The sequence below is a fragment of the Octodon degus genome, unplaced genomic scaffold, assembly GCF_000260255.1.
Source record: "Octodon degus isolate 3935 unplaced genomic scaffold, OctDeg1.0 scaffold00123, whole genome shotgun sequence".
NCBI lineage: Eukaryota > Metazoa > Chordata > Mammalia > Rodentia > Octodontidae > Octodon > Octodon degus.
In genome coordinates this window covers 4,769,738-4,782,666 of record NW_004524699.1, presented here as the reverse complement: position 1 = coordinate 4,782,666, position 12,929 = coordinate 4,769,738, and the positions used below count along the sequence as shown (strand labels likewise).

The window sequence follows — 12,929 nt, the reverse complement described above, 5'->3', positions numbered from 1 at the left end:
GAAGGAAGAGGAGGAGAAGGAGAAGGAGGAGAAGAGGAGGAGGAAGAGGAGGAGGAGGAGGAGGAGGAGGAGGAGGAGACAGAGAAAGAAAGGAAAGACGTTGCTGTGGTGGCTCTGTGGCATGTGTGTGCCCAGCCACCTGTTTTTGACCTTCCTGCTGCCATATTCTGGTACACGGTAGCTGCTAGGTTTGTCCTAGTTAAGTACTGGCAGCTGCCACATCCAGGGTTCTGCCTGTGCAGACCAACCAGCTGTAGATCAGAGAGCCTCCCAACTTAAAACTGCATCTGTACCAAATCTGTAGATCTCTCATCATTATTCCTGAATAAACCAGAGTGACTAGACCTGTCACCTGCAGTGGTGGGAGCTGTAGCCTGGAAATGACTGAAAGCCTACAGAAGGGCAGCTATGGGCATCACGCACGCAGGCGGTAGAAGTGAGGCTCCGTGGGCTTCGGTGGGCTGCAAGGGGGCGGGAGCAGTCCCCCGAGAGCACGGGGTCAGCTACCTTTTCCTGTGAATGTCTTTCATCTTCGTGTATTCCGTGCCACCATAAGACTGACGGAGTCTCACCTTTGTGACAGACAATGCCCTCATCACTCAGTCCAGGCTCATGCTGCTGGAGTCACCGCTGATATTTTTTAACCTCTTGGCTGTGTTGTCCTACCTGAAGTTCTTCAACTCCCAGAAACACAGGTATGGGCGCTGAGGTGTGTCCACCCGAGTACCCAAGGAGCGCTGTGGGTGGCTTTGGGTGCCTATTGTTTTGAGCACTTGCTTGCTGAGTACCTCCTGGCTGCTTTATATTGTGGGGCACAGCTTTTGGCTCATGATTTCCTAAATAGCATCCTCATTTTCCGTAGCTTTAACCAACAATGAAAATTTTCCTGACAAAAAAAGAAAAATTCTTGGCACTTGTAATCTTAGCACTCTGAGGGGCTGAGGCAGGAGGATTGCAGGGTGGAGCTCAGCCTGGACAACTTAGCAACTTGGTGAGACCATGTCTCAAAGAGTGAGAAGGGCTGATCTCTAGTACCACCAAGAATGAAAAGAAAATCTGCCAGGAATGAAACACGGGTGGGGAGAGAATTCTTAATGTGCCTGCTACTCGTACAGCCAGGCCCCCCAGGGATCCCTGAGAAACACGTCCATCCTGGCCGTGGGACATAGTGATAACTGTCCCACCTGTGTTGCAGCGCTTTCTCTCTGCGCTGGTGGTTCTGGCTGATACTGACAGGGGTGGCCTGCGCCTGCGCTGTGGGGTAAGTCGGGTCACCTGTTACAGGCTCTGCCCAGTGTATGCTCCTGCCTGCCCCCGCTGACCGCACTCTGTCTTTTCAGCATCAAATACATGGGCATTTTCACCTACTTGCTTGTGCTGGGCGTTGCAGCCGTCCACGCTTGGCAGCTGATTGGAGACCAGACCCTGTCAAATGTAGGTGTCGGTGTCAATGTCCCTTCAGTGTGCTCTGTATGGGCCCACCAGGTGCCTGACCCCCGGGAGCTGCGGTGCAGAGACTCCCGGAGCCTCCAGGCTTCCGAAAGTGGGCAGGGAGCATCGCCCACCAGCTGACCTGTCAGTGTCACCAGTGAGGGCAGTGACTTTCACTGAGCCTCGAGCCTGGAGATAGGCTTGCTCTCCAGGCAGCGGAAGGTCACCTGCCCACCTGTCTCCTGGCAGGTCCGTGTGTTCTGCCACCTGCTTGCCAGAGCGGTGGCCCTGTTGGTCGCCCCAGCCACCCTGTATTTACTGTTCTTCTACGTCCACTTGGCACTGCTCTGCCGCTCTGGGCCCCACGACCAAATCATGTCAAGTGCCTTCCAGGCCAGCTTGGAGGTAAGAAGCGGGGTGTCGGGGCTGCCTCCGGCTGTGGCTTTTGTGTGCCGTGGACGTTTTGTGACATGGCATCAAGCGGGCATTACAGAAAAACAGCGGAAAAAGTCAGGAACAGCAGCGGCCGGGTAGTGATTCTCAGGGAGCTGTGAACGGCCACGCAGTGCGGCCTGGCTGGCTGGCTGGCAGTCTGAGTCGCTTGAGGACATCCCAAAGTCCTGCAAACTCTGGGCGGTTTCTGGCACATTCTGGGACAGACTCAGGCCTGTGTTCATTCAGACTAACTTTGAGGACGTCTAGGGGGAGGCCCGTGATCCAGAAGGCGCCAATACCCAAAGCTCCTGGGGTGCTGTTGGATTTTGGAGCATGAGGGATCTTGGGTTTTCATATGGGCAATTGGCTGTTAAGGTCTATGCAAAGCTTCTGAAATTTAAAAAAAAAAGTCTAGAATCAGAACACTACTGGTTCTAGGCATTTGCAGTCAAAGGACCCTCAGCCTAGTTGAGCCGGTGGGTAGGGGCAGGGCCTCAACCTGCTGTCCACGCTGGCTCTACCAGGGGCAGCTCTGCACACCTCACGCCCACTCTGTCTCCTCATCTCTTAGACATTGTCATCACTTGTCTTTCTCGGGGCAGTGTGGGGAGTGACAGGAGGGGGGCGCCCAGCTGCAGGCCTGGCCCGGGCAGTGCGCACTCAGCAGAGCTCTTAGTCAGGCGCTGTGGTGTGATAGGATGAGCTGTAAGAACGGCCCCGGAGCCAGGCATGGTGGTGCATGTCTGTAAGCCCAGGACTCGGGAGGCAGGAGGATCCGCTGGACTACATAGTGAGACGCTGTCTCAACACCCCCAGAATGGACTGTCACTGCCCCATGTCACGCAGATGGGGAGCGGCTGTCCTGAGGGGGTTAGGACTGTGCTCTCTCTCTGCCCTTTGTCCAGGGAGGACTGGCCCGCATCACCCAAGGCCAGCCCCTGGAGGTGGCCTTCGGCTCTCAGGTCACCCTGAGGAATGTCTTCGGCAAGCCCCTGCCCTGCTGGCTTCACTCGCACCAGAACACCTACCCCATGATGTGAGGAGAGCACCCTGTCGCAGCCGAGCGTGTGTCTGTGGCTGAGCTCGGGGGACGTGGGAACTGAGCTCTTGGCCTGCGGGTGCCATGAACTGGCGACATCTGTAGCGCACCTATCAGGGACAAGATGCGCAGTGCGTGTCTCCCTCTGTAGCCAGCAGGCGGCCATGCCCCTCTGTCCCCTCCCGTCCCCGTGAGACTCAGAGCCCGCTTGTGTTGTTTCCCCTTTCCCGTACTCACCCAGGCAGGACTGTTGGGGTCCTCCTCACTCCCCAGCTGCCCCAGCCATGGTCCTGCTTGACCTCCTCACACAGCTATGAGAACGGCCGGGGCAGCTCCCACCAGCAGCAGGTGACCTGCTACCCCTTCAAGGACGTCAACAACTGGTGGATCATCAAAGACCCTGGGAAGTGAGTGCGGGTCCTGAGCCCTCAGACTCTGCCTGGGCTGTTACCTCCTGCATTGTTCCCTTGCCCTCTGGTGGTCTGGGGTCCCCATGCTGCACCACTGAAAGCAGAGTCGAGGCTTGGGTCACCCGGTCCTCAATGGCACCTGACATCTCCTCTCAGCAGTGCCACAGGGGCAGCCCAGACCTTCCACACCCCTTTGCCTGCCTCAGTACAACAGGACCCTCCAGCTGCACAGGGCACTACCCTGCCAGGCCGGGCACTTGGTCGGTCTCTGCTGCCCTTTCTGAATGGCAGCTGCCACTCCTGTACCTGTTCAGTGTCGGCAGTGCTGAAGGGTCCCCACTGAATGCCACTGTCCTACTCGTTGAATTCTGAGTGTTCAGCCCCCAACACGGGGTGCTCCTGCACGCCCCCGCCTGGGCTGGGCCCACTCTTGGCACCCTTCTGCCTCTGACAGCCAGGCCTTCTTCTGGGCATCTGAAGTTGCCTCCTCCTCCATCTCCACAGCTTCCAGCTGTCTGTGGTCTTAGACAGACTTGGAGGGTCCCTTGCTTTTGTCCCTTGGTGCCATGAAGAGCAGTGGCTACTTTAGGCTGTTCAGAACTCCTAGATCCTGCCTGGACTTCCGCAGGGCAGGTGGAAGCCAAAGGTCGCCATTGGAAGAGGGCTCGCCCACGCAGGGTGCTGCTTGCTGTGGCATTGGTGCAAGGGCAGGGCTATCAGGTGGAGTCAGCTTTGGCTGCTGGGAAGGTGCCTTAGGTTCCAGACCAAGATTAAGTGGCTGGCCACGGTGCACACCTGTAACCCCAGCTACGTGAAAGACTGAGGCAGGAGGATCTCAAGTTTAAATCCGACCTGGGCAATTTAGCAATTTAGTGACACCCTGTCTCAGTGAAAAGTTGAAAAATCTGGTATTAAGCTCTGTGACCCAGAGTCCGCTTAGCCTGCACCAGGTCTGGGGTTTCATCCTCAGTACTAAAAAAAAAGGGAAATGAATGTGTGTTCCTTGGTTCTTGATGGTCACCTCATACAAGGTGCTGGGGGTGAGGGGACTACAGATGGCCCTGTTGGTGGGAGGATACAGCCCCGCCCCTCCAGGTGACCTGTCCCTCTGCTCTGGGGACACGAAGCTCACTGCCATCCTTGCTGCAGGCACCAGCTGGTGGTGAGCAACCCACCCAGGCCTGTGCGGCACGGAGACGTGGTCCAGCTGGTCCACGGCATGACCACGCGCCTCCTCAACACGTGAGTGCCTGCAGCGGGGACAGGGTGGCCCTGGTCCCACTTGCGTTGGCCCCTGGCCCCTGACCCTAAGCCAAGGCTAGGAGGAGCTTGACCCAGTGTCACGCCTCCCTCGGCCCTCCAGACACGACGTTGCGGCCCCGCTGAGCCCCCACGCGCAGGAGGTCTCCTGCTACGTGGACTACAACATCTCCATGCCTGCGCAGAACCTCTGGAGGCTGGTGAGTCCCAAGTCCTCCGCCGTGCGGGGGCCGAGAGGGTTTATTTATGGAGCGGGTGATGATGTTCTCACAAGGCACAGTCACTTCCTCCTCTGCGGCTCACTGTGGGCTCCCAAGTGAGCAGCGGGGGTCCCCAACTTGGTCCTGTGGGTGGGCCTGTGGCTCCAGTATTCACTTTGCTCCTTGGCACCAGGGGCAGCATGTCACAGTGCCCCGCCACGGTTTTCCTGGGTCGGGCACAGAGGTTCCTGAGTAGCCAGGCCTGCAGTCACCTCTCCTCCAAGGGGCCGGGCTCCACTCCCCTTGGGCACCAGCTTTCCTGGGAAACAGCAGTAAGTGTCCCAGCGCCCAGCCTTTCCACCTGTGACTAAGGACCTTGAGTGTGAGACGGCCTCAGCCTCACCATCCCCGGGGTGGCGCTGGGTCACTGGGATCACTCCCATGAGGAGAACTGTGTGCAGTTCCTCTCTCTTTTGGGGACTGGACACAGGGCCTTCCCGCTGAGCCACAGGACCCAGCCCACTTTTTTTTTTTTTTTTTTTTTTTGAGCCAGCATCTCACTCAATTACTAAGTTGCTCAGGCAGGGCTTGAACTTGTAACCCTCCCATCTCAATCTCCTAGAATGCTGGGGTCACAGGTGTCGCCCCGCCCCAGCCTCTGGAGTGTCCCTTCTTCCCAGTGTTTTAGTCAAGTATGTGCAGCTCTCTGGGCAGAGCCAGGGTCCGTGAAGTGACTGTTGCCAGGCACAGCCCTTGCCTCTGGGCCTGTGCTCCCCTGTGCCACATGTGTGTCCTGTCTTTGTACCACCTGACAAGCTGTCCCTATAGGACATCGTCAACCGGCAGTCGGACAAGGACACCTGGAAGACCATCTTGTCAGCCGTGCGCTTTGTGCACCTGAATACGTCTGCCGTGCTTAAGGTGCACATGGGTCCTGGGTGGGTCATGTGACAGAAGCCACGGAGGGAGGCCCACCAGGGCTGCCGGGTCAGTCGGGCCCACATCCCAACACAACCTTTGTCTCCTGTGGGTGGCAGCTGAGTGGGGCGCACCTCCCCGACTGGGGCTTTCGGCAACTCGAGGTGGTGGGCGAGAAGCTGTCGCCGGGCCACCACGAGAGCATGGCGTGGAACGTGGAGGAACACCGCTATGGCACGAGTGAGTGCACCTGACCTCGCTCCCTGCTGCGTGGTGCTGGGGCGCCGGGACAGTGGGCTAGGGGCTGGGGGTCCCGGGTGGGCAGGGCTCACCTGGGGCAGCAGCTGCCCAGCCCCCGAGCATGTTGTGCCCCACCGTTGGGGCTGTGTCCAACAGGCCAGGAGCAGAGAGACAGGGAGCTGGAGCTGCACACACCCACACAGGTGGACGTCAGCAGGAACCTCAGCTTCATGGCCAGATTCTCAGAACTGCAGGTGACGCAGCCGCCCTGGGGAGCGCTGTGTACCCAGTGCTGCGGGACAGGCTCCAGCCTCTTCCTCTCACCGCCCGCTTGACCCTGCTGACCCCACCCTCTGTGGCTTTGTAGCCAGAAGAATCAGGGAGGAGCTCTATGTGAGCAGGATGGTGCACCATGCTTAGGGGGTCGTCAGGGCCACGGGGCCAGCAGAGCCCCGGCATCGCAAGGCGGCAGCCTTGAGGATCTGCAGCAGCAGGGAGCTCAGAGGGAACAACCTCCTGCCTGTGGAGGAGCTGGTGGGCACCCGGGGCTGCCGCCCGCGCGCTCATGCGCCTGCCCACCCTCACCCCTGGGCCCCACAGCCCCTCAAGCTGTGTGCTCTGTTCCAGTGGAGGATGCTGACACTGAGGAGTGAAGATGCCGAGCACAAATACAGTTCCACGCCCCTGGAGTGGGCCATGCTGGACACCAACATTGTCTACTGGCTACACCCCCGGACCAGTGTAAGTGCACGCACGTGATGGGATGACAGCCGCAGGCCTGGCCCTGAGGGTATGTCTTCACCCTAGCTGTGTGGCAGGCTGGGGAAGCCGCTCTCCCCCTCCCCCATCTCTCTGCCTGGTACAGCATGCACAGGCGCTGACATGGAGCCCAGGGGTCTGGTGTGGACGTGGATTTTCTTTCTGTGGCAGCCTTGTCATTAATGAGTTTTTGAGCCAGGCGTGGTCATGCACACTATGTCTCAGCCACTCAGGAGGTTGAGGCAGGAGGATTTCAGAGTTTGAGGCCAGCCCAGGCAATTTGGTGAGATTCTGTGTAAAAAAATGAGAATAGGGCTGAGGAGCTACCTCCGTGGCGTATGTGCATGCCTGGCAAGTGCAAGGTCCCGAGTTTGATCCTCAGTACCACAAAAAACAAGAAAAAAAAAGAAAAAGCTGAGAGGTACACCCCAGGGGCCGAGCAGTGGCCTAGCCTGTGGGGGGCCCTGGCTTGCATCCCCCACACCCCCCAAAGCAATCTCATTTACTCCTAGTCCACCCTTTGCTGGTACAGAGCTGCGAAGGCAGCCCTCTTCTAGAAGGGGCCTCCCGGGGACGAGGCCAGGTGGGCAGGGCTGGAGGGGGCGGACCGCGCCGTGTCCTCAGTGCTGCTGAGGCGCAGGCACCCTGCCAACCTGTCTGTACCTGTCCCCTGCACCCAGGCTCAGATCCACCTGCTTGGGAACATCGTGATCTGGGCCTCGGCCAGCCTGGCCACAGCTGCCTACGCGCTGCTCTTCCTGTGGTACTTGCTCCGACGGCGCAGGGCCATCCACGACCTCCCCGAGGGTCAGTGCCGCCCAGCCTCCCCGAGAACTGTTCTGCACTCTTCCCTCCCCTTGCGTGGGTCAGCTCCGCCCTGCAGGGCCCCGTGTGCCGCAGGCACGGCTTGCCAGGGCCTCCCGCTCTCGCTCACTCTGTGGGGCTCCCGATGGTGGGAAGCTTTGGGCCTGGATCCTGGAGACTCAGGGCGCTCCCCTCCCCCACAGACGTGTGGCTGCGCTGGGCGCTGGCCGGGTCGCTGTGTGCCGGCGGCTGGGCGCTGAACTACCTGCCCTTCTTCCTGATGGAAAAGACGCTCTTCCTCTACCACTACCTGCCCGCGCTGGCCTTCCAGCTACTGCTGGTCCCGCTCGTGCTGCAGCACTTCGCTGACCACCTGTGCAGGTGCGCGGGTGCGGCCATGCTGGGGGGGTGGGGGGCAGCACGTGCAGGCTGGCGAGAAGCGGCTCCCTGCTGGGAACTGCATGGGTGCCAGGGCCCGGGGCCAGGGGCATGGGAGCCTTGGGGAGAAGGCCTGGCTAGGGCAGAGGGCCAGGGGAGCCTGCGTGATGGCCTGGGCCTGCGGTGATCTCAGGTGCAGTGCAGAGGGACTGGAGGCTGTGGCAGGTGGGTGGTGGTTGGTCAGCTTCTCCCCGCCGGAGGGTCTGGGAAACAGGCAGGTGCCTGTAGGGGACAGCCCAAAAGGATGGCAGGGCTGGCTCTCATGCCTCTGAGCACCTTGGCACCACTGCCCACAGGACCCAGCTGCAGCGCAATCTCTTCAGCGCCTTGGTCATAGCCTGGTATTCTGCTGCCTGCCACGTGTCCAACACACTGCGCCCACTCACCTACGGGGACAGATCGCTGTCCTCAGCAGAACTCCTGGCTCTTCGCTGGAAAGACAGCTGGGACATCCTGATTCGAAAATCCTAGGTTCAGAACACACTGGGCAGGAGCAGGGCCAGGCGCCACAGTCCCTTAGGACCCTGTTCCCCTTCCAGAGTGTGGGACCCCTAAACTAAGATGCTGGGAGTTGAGCAGCCAGCTCCAGGGCTCTAAAGCAGAGGCCAGGGATCCACCAGCTCAGGACCCCACACGAGCCCAGAGCGATCCTCAGCTGCGCGTCTGGGGCTGCGCCCTCGGGCCCCAGCAGCTGCAGACCTCAGTGGTTGCCCATGGGCACGTGCTAAGCAGGATCTCCCATGAGATCTGACAGTCAGGGTCTACACATTGTGCTGTCCTGCATTTGTCTTTTTAAAATGTAAATAAAAAGGGACAAATTGGCTTTCCTATGTGGAGTTGTTTATTGATTCAGACAGACTCATCTGTACTGCTCAGATTCAGACTGGCCCAGAGCACAGGGCGGCCACAGCATGGCTGCATAACTGTGGTGAGAACCCCAGGTGTCTGTCACAGCGCATGCCAATGGCAAAGGACACTTCCAAAAGGGCCATCACTTGGGATGGATGATAAACTCAGCCATAGGCAGGGCTCGTGAGGCTGTGAGCTGGGCTTGTGGGTGTCCACAGGGCACCCTGGGCAGGGCCCAGCGTCTGCACGAGGCTGCTCAGAGAATAAACGGGGCCCATCCAGGGCTCCCTCTCCTCCCTGCCTCATGGGCCCTGGACCACAGCCTGGTGCAGGTCAGGGAATGAGGCTTACAGGTCACCGCAGTCTTGTGCTATGGGACAGTGAAACACCTGGACCACATGTCTCAGCACAGATCACAGAGGGACAGTGATCTCTTGCTGTGGGTCTGCCACCAAACATTACCAGGCCCGCCAGTGGCCAGATTGTTTCCGCTTTCCCAAAAGTACAGGACTCACACTCCTTCAGGTGCCACAGGATTCCCCCACACCGACCTCCTTGCCTGAAGCAGCGGGAAGCTAGAAGCGGCTTCAGTGACCCACGCCACGCCCTCCTCATGAAGACGCCTTGGTCCCAATTCCACCAGGACTAGCAAGAGGCCGTGGCAGCTGTGCTTCCAGCCTGGTGAGTGCCCGAGGCACTCAGTGGGGTCTGCTGCTGGACTCCAGGTGTGACCGTTTGCCAGAAGCCAGCACCCCGGGGTGGTCCCCTGGCTCAGGAAAGGTCCTCTTGTGGTTGCGCCCATTGGCGCCGCCCCGGTGCCGCTTGCAGAGGTCACCATTGAGAATGTCCTGGATATGCTGCACTATCAGGTTGATGGCGACTGCAGGGACAGGCAGGCGGGGACAGGTCAGCCCCAGACCCCTGCCCCTCCCCCACGATGGGGGGCCAGCAGGTGTCCCTGGTGTCACACCTCACAGAAACGGCATGGAACATGTGCAGCCCAGTCTGTACCTGGGTGCATGCTGACCAAAGCCTGGTCACAAGGCTTTCTGCTAATGCGACTGGCCCTGCCCAGAAATTCTGAACAAGTGCTGCCTTTTTCCGTTTAGAAGCACAGGGTATTGAACCAAGGGCCGCTAGACAAATCCTGGGCTACGCCTTAAAATTTTCTGAGATACACTCTATGTGACCCAGGCTGGCCTAAAACTTGCAAACTTCCTGCCTCAGCCTCCCAAGTGGCCAGGACTGCAGATGTACTGGACCATGCTCAGATTGTAAAGCATATACTGAACCTGTGCCACAGCTAAACACCGATTTGTCGGTGAGACAGGATGGAGAGGCCCTTGCTCTGAGGCTGGGGAGGGGACAGGAGTGGGTGGTTTCTTACCCATGTTGTCAACCCCACGGGGGATGATCACGTCAGCATATTTCTTTGTCTGCAAGACACAAAAGAGGTCCTCGTGAGCCTTCATCCTCTCCAGGGCATCCAGACACTGGTGTCACCTGCAGGTGGTGGCCAGACTCGGGCAGCTGTGAGGCAGGTGCACAACAGTGATCAAGGCTAAGGAAACAGCCTTGAATGACCCCATTGTGCTCCTGTCCCTACCCAGAATATCCATGGGGACAGCCTTCATGCCCATCACAAGTGGGCTGGGCCAGGCTAAATGTGTGCTTCCCTATGCTCCATGACCTGGCGAAGTGAGGACAGGACAGGACCACATCACAGTCCCTCATGCACACAGGCATGCTCCTCGTCTCATACCTGCAGCTGATCACCTTCTACTGCTCCCTGGCTCCCGAGCACACATTCAATGTCAGGGCCACCAAGTGGGCAGCCGGCCAGAGAGCAGGAGGCCCCAGGCACAGACCTGCTGAGGGTCTGCTGCCCTGGGGTGTAAATTTGAGCCAAGGGAACCTATCACACCCTGACAGGTGTCTGCAGGATGTGGGGCATGCAGGATGGCATCATGGGGCAAGGGGGCTGTCACAGGGCAGCAGAGGCTGGGAGGGAAGGAGGGAGAGGGAGCCAGGAATATAGAACATGCTATGGATGGCGATGGTGGTGAGGCCTTAGCAGGTACCACTTGGTGGCCAAGTTAGCTGGACTTCACCAGCGGCCACCCCAAGGCAAGGGAGCCTGGGGCAGGTACAGGGCTCCCTCTCCCCAGGATCACTGGGGAGCACCGAGGGCCTTCCTGCAAACTCTCCACTCTGCCAGATGTCCACTTGGAAATGCTGTAACAACCAATTTATTTTTCAAACTAATTTCCAGAAGGCTTCTACTTTTTGGGACAGAAATCTTGGTTCCAGTTCCTCTGTGCTATATTCTTAATTTAAAGAGACAAGATAGTGTTAGATTTCTCTTTAAAACACTCCATCCAGAGGCTGGGTGTGGTGGCGCACACCTGTTATTCCCAGGACTTGGGAGGCTGAGGCAAAAGGATCACCGAATTCGAGGCCAGCCTGGACTCGATAGTGAGTTTAAGGCCAGCCCAAAATACATAGTGAGACCCTATCTTAAAAAAATAAAATCAAGCCAGGGAGATGGCTCAGTAGAATGAGCACTTGCCTGGCAAATGCAAGGGCCTGAGTTCAATCCCTGGTTCCACAAAAACAAAAATAAAATACTCCAATTTGAGCAGTGCCACAAGCCCCAGCTCTAACTCTGGAAGAAAAGCTAGTGAATTCCTCCATCTATGAGCCAGCCACGGCCCAGCAGGGGCCCGCAACAGCCCCGGAACACTGGCCCTGGAGGTGCTACACAGTGGCTGTTAACTGTGAGCACACAACAGCTCCCACCTTATGGGGTCACCGAGGGGAAAAGGAGAAACATGCAGATCCCATGATGGCAAGGCCCGAGGCAGGGAGGAGTCCACATGGGAGCAGACAGGACGAGAGGGGGCAGAGCTGAGAAGGACTCCCTGGGTGCCCGGGTACAGTGACGAGCGACATTCACACAGGACTCAGCTTGCACCGGACGGGCACCATGAGAGGGGATGCCTGCATGCAGCTGGGGCAGTACCGGCAGGCAGAACTCCTCAAAAGCTGGCTTCACGAAGGTGGTGTACTGGGTCAGAATCTGCTCCAGGTCCCGCCCTCGGTGCACATCTCGCAGAACTGTAGCAGCAACAGGACACGCTCGGCACTCTGCTGGCTAGTGGCCAACTCCACCAGGACCACACGGCACAAGACCGCCTTACCCCTCCGGGACAGCCTGACGTCAGAGTCTGTGTCCACGAAGAGGCGCAGGTGAAACATGTCCCGGATCTCTTGGCTGTAGAACACCAGGATGCCCTCGAACAGCACCACATCAGCAGGGTACACCACTGTGGTCTCTGGCAACCTGTAGGGGGAGATCTTGGTCCCAGGGGTGCTGATGCCCTGCAGGGACAGCACTGGGGACGGTCTACAGAAAGCACCCTCAGCAGGGCCTGCTGTGACCACTCCTTACCTTGAGTGGGTCACAAAATCATAGGTGGGGACCTCCACAGTTCTGCCCTCCACGATGTTTTTCAGAGTCCTGTGCATCAAATCATTATCAAAAGCATCTGCAGGGATGGAGCACAAAGCAAAAACTTAGCTGCCCTTGTGCCAGAAGAGGCGGCAACAGTGCCTGGCCCCGGGTCAGCACAGCTGGCCACAGGCGACTGAGGACCCCACAATACTCAAGATGGGAGCCGCGCCTACATGCAACCTGCGAGTGACAGTGCTCAGAGATGCTGGCCTGCAGACCTGCAGGCCACAGCCGGAAGCATCCTGGTGCCCTCAGACAGGGCACTGCCCAGGTGAGGAGAGACCAGGGATGGGAGCCCCAAAGTCCCTCAGGGATTCCACAGGCTCCAACCAACTTCTGTGGGGCATCCATCCCGAGGGCGCCTACCCAGCCTGCTGCCCGACGGGGCCCCTGATGCTCCACCGCCCTCTGCCCGCACCTGGGTGGTCGAAGTTGTACTGGCCCTTCAGGGCCTTGGCCTTCTGCTCTGCGGTCAGGACCTTGTAGAAGCGGTCCTGGCTCAGGATGACCAGCTTGCGCTGCCGGTGGTCCACTTCGTTCTGGCCCAGCAGCTCCATGATCTTCTCACACACGGTGGTCTGCGGGCAGACGCCACCCGCCGCGGGGGGTCGGGGTCCCGCAGAGGCCACCGC

At 58.9% G+C, this 12,929-nt stretch overlaps 2 protein-coding genes across 4 annotated transcripts in view; one reads left to right on the top strand and one right to left on the bottom strand.

Moving 5' to 3' along the window:
• The window catches only part of Pomt1 (protein O-mannosyltransferase 1), a 14,498-nt gene extending 5,741 nt beyond the window's left edge, over positions 1-8,757 (top strand). For all 3 annotated transcript variants that reach the window (XM_023700308.1, XM_004640561.3, XM_023700309.1), the window contains 15 exons: positions 584-695; positions 1,196-1,261; positions 1,341-1,434; positions 1,681-1,836; positions 2,772-2,902; positions 3,217-3,312; positions 4,465-4,557; positions 4,679-4,775; positions 5,604-5,696; positions 5,813-5,933; positions 6,090-6,187; positions 6,561-6,674; positions 7,373-7,499; positions 7,700-7,877; positions 8,231-8,757. In XM_023700308.1, coding sequence (XP_023556076.1) covers positions 584-695; positions 1,196-1,261; positions 1,341-1,434; positions 1,681-1,836; positions 2,772-2,902; positions 3,217-3,312; positions 4,465-4,557; positions 4,679-4,775; positions 5,604-5,696; positions 5,813-5,933; positions 6,090-6,187; positions 6,561-6,674; positions 7,373-7,499; positions 7,700-7,877; positions 8,231-8,405 — 1,751 coding nt within the window. In that variant the 3' untranslated portion in view covers positions 8,406-8,757. The remainder of the gene's footprint in view (positions 1-583; positions 696-1,195; positions 1,262-1,340; positions 1,435-1,680; positions 1,837-2,771; positions 2,903-3,216; positions 3,313-4,464; positions 4,558-4,678; positions 4,776-5,603; positions 5,697-5,812; positions 5,934-6,089; positions 6,188-6,560; positions 6,675-7,372; positions 7,500-7,699; positions 7,878-8,230) is intronic.
• A 703-nt stretch (positions 8,758-9,460) lies between these two features.
• Positions 9,461-12,929, bottom strand: Uck1 (uridine-cytidine kinase 1; the record flags this gene model as incomplete). Its single annotated transcript, XM_004640560.2, has 6 exons — positions 9,461-9,663; positions 10,171-10,219; positions 11,806-11,900; positions 11,984-12,126; positions 12,235-12,331; positions 12,716-12,929. Coding segments are annotated over 6 exons (780 nt in total), but the record flags the coding sequence as incomplete, so codon positions are not given.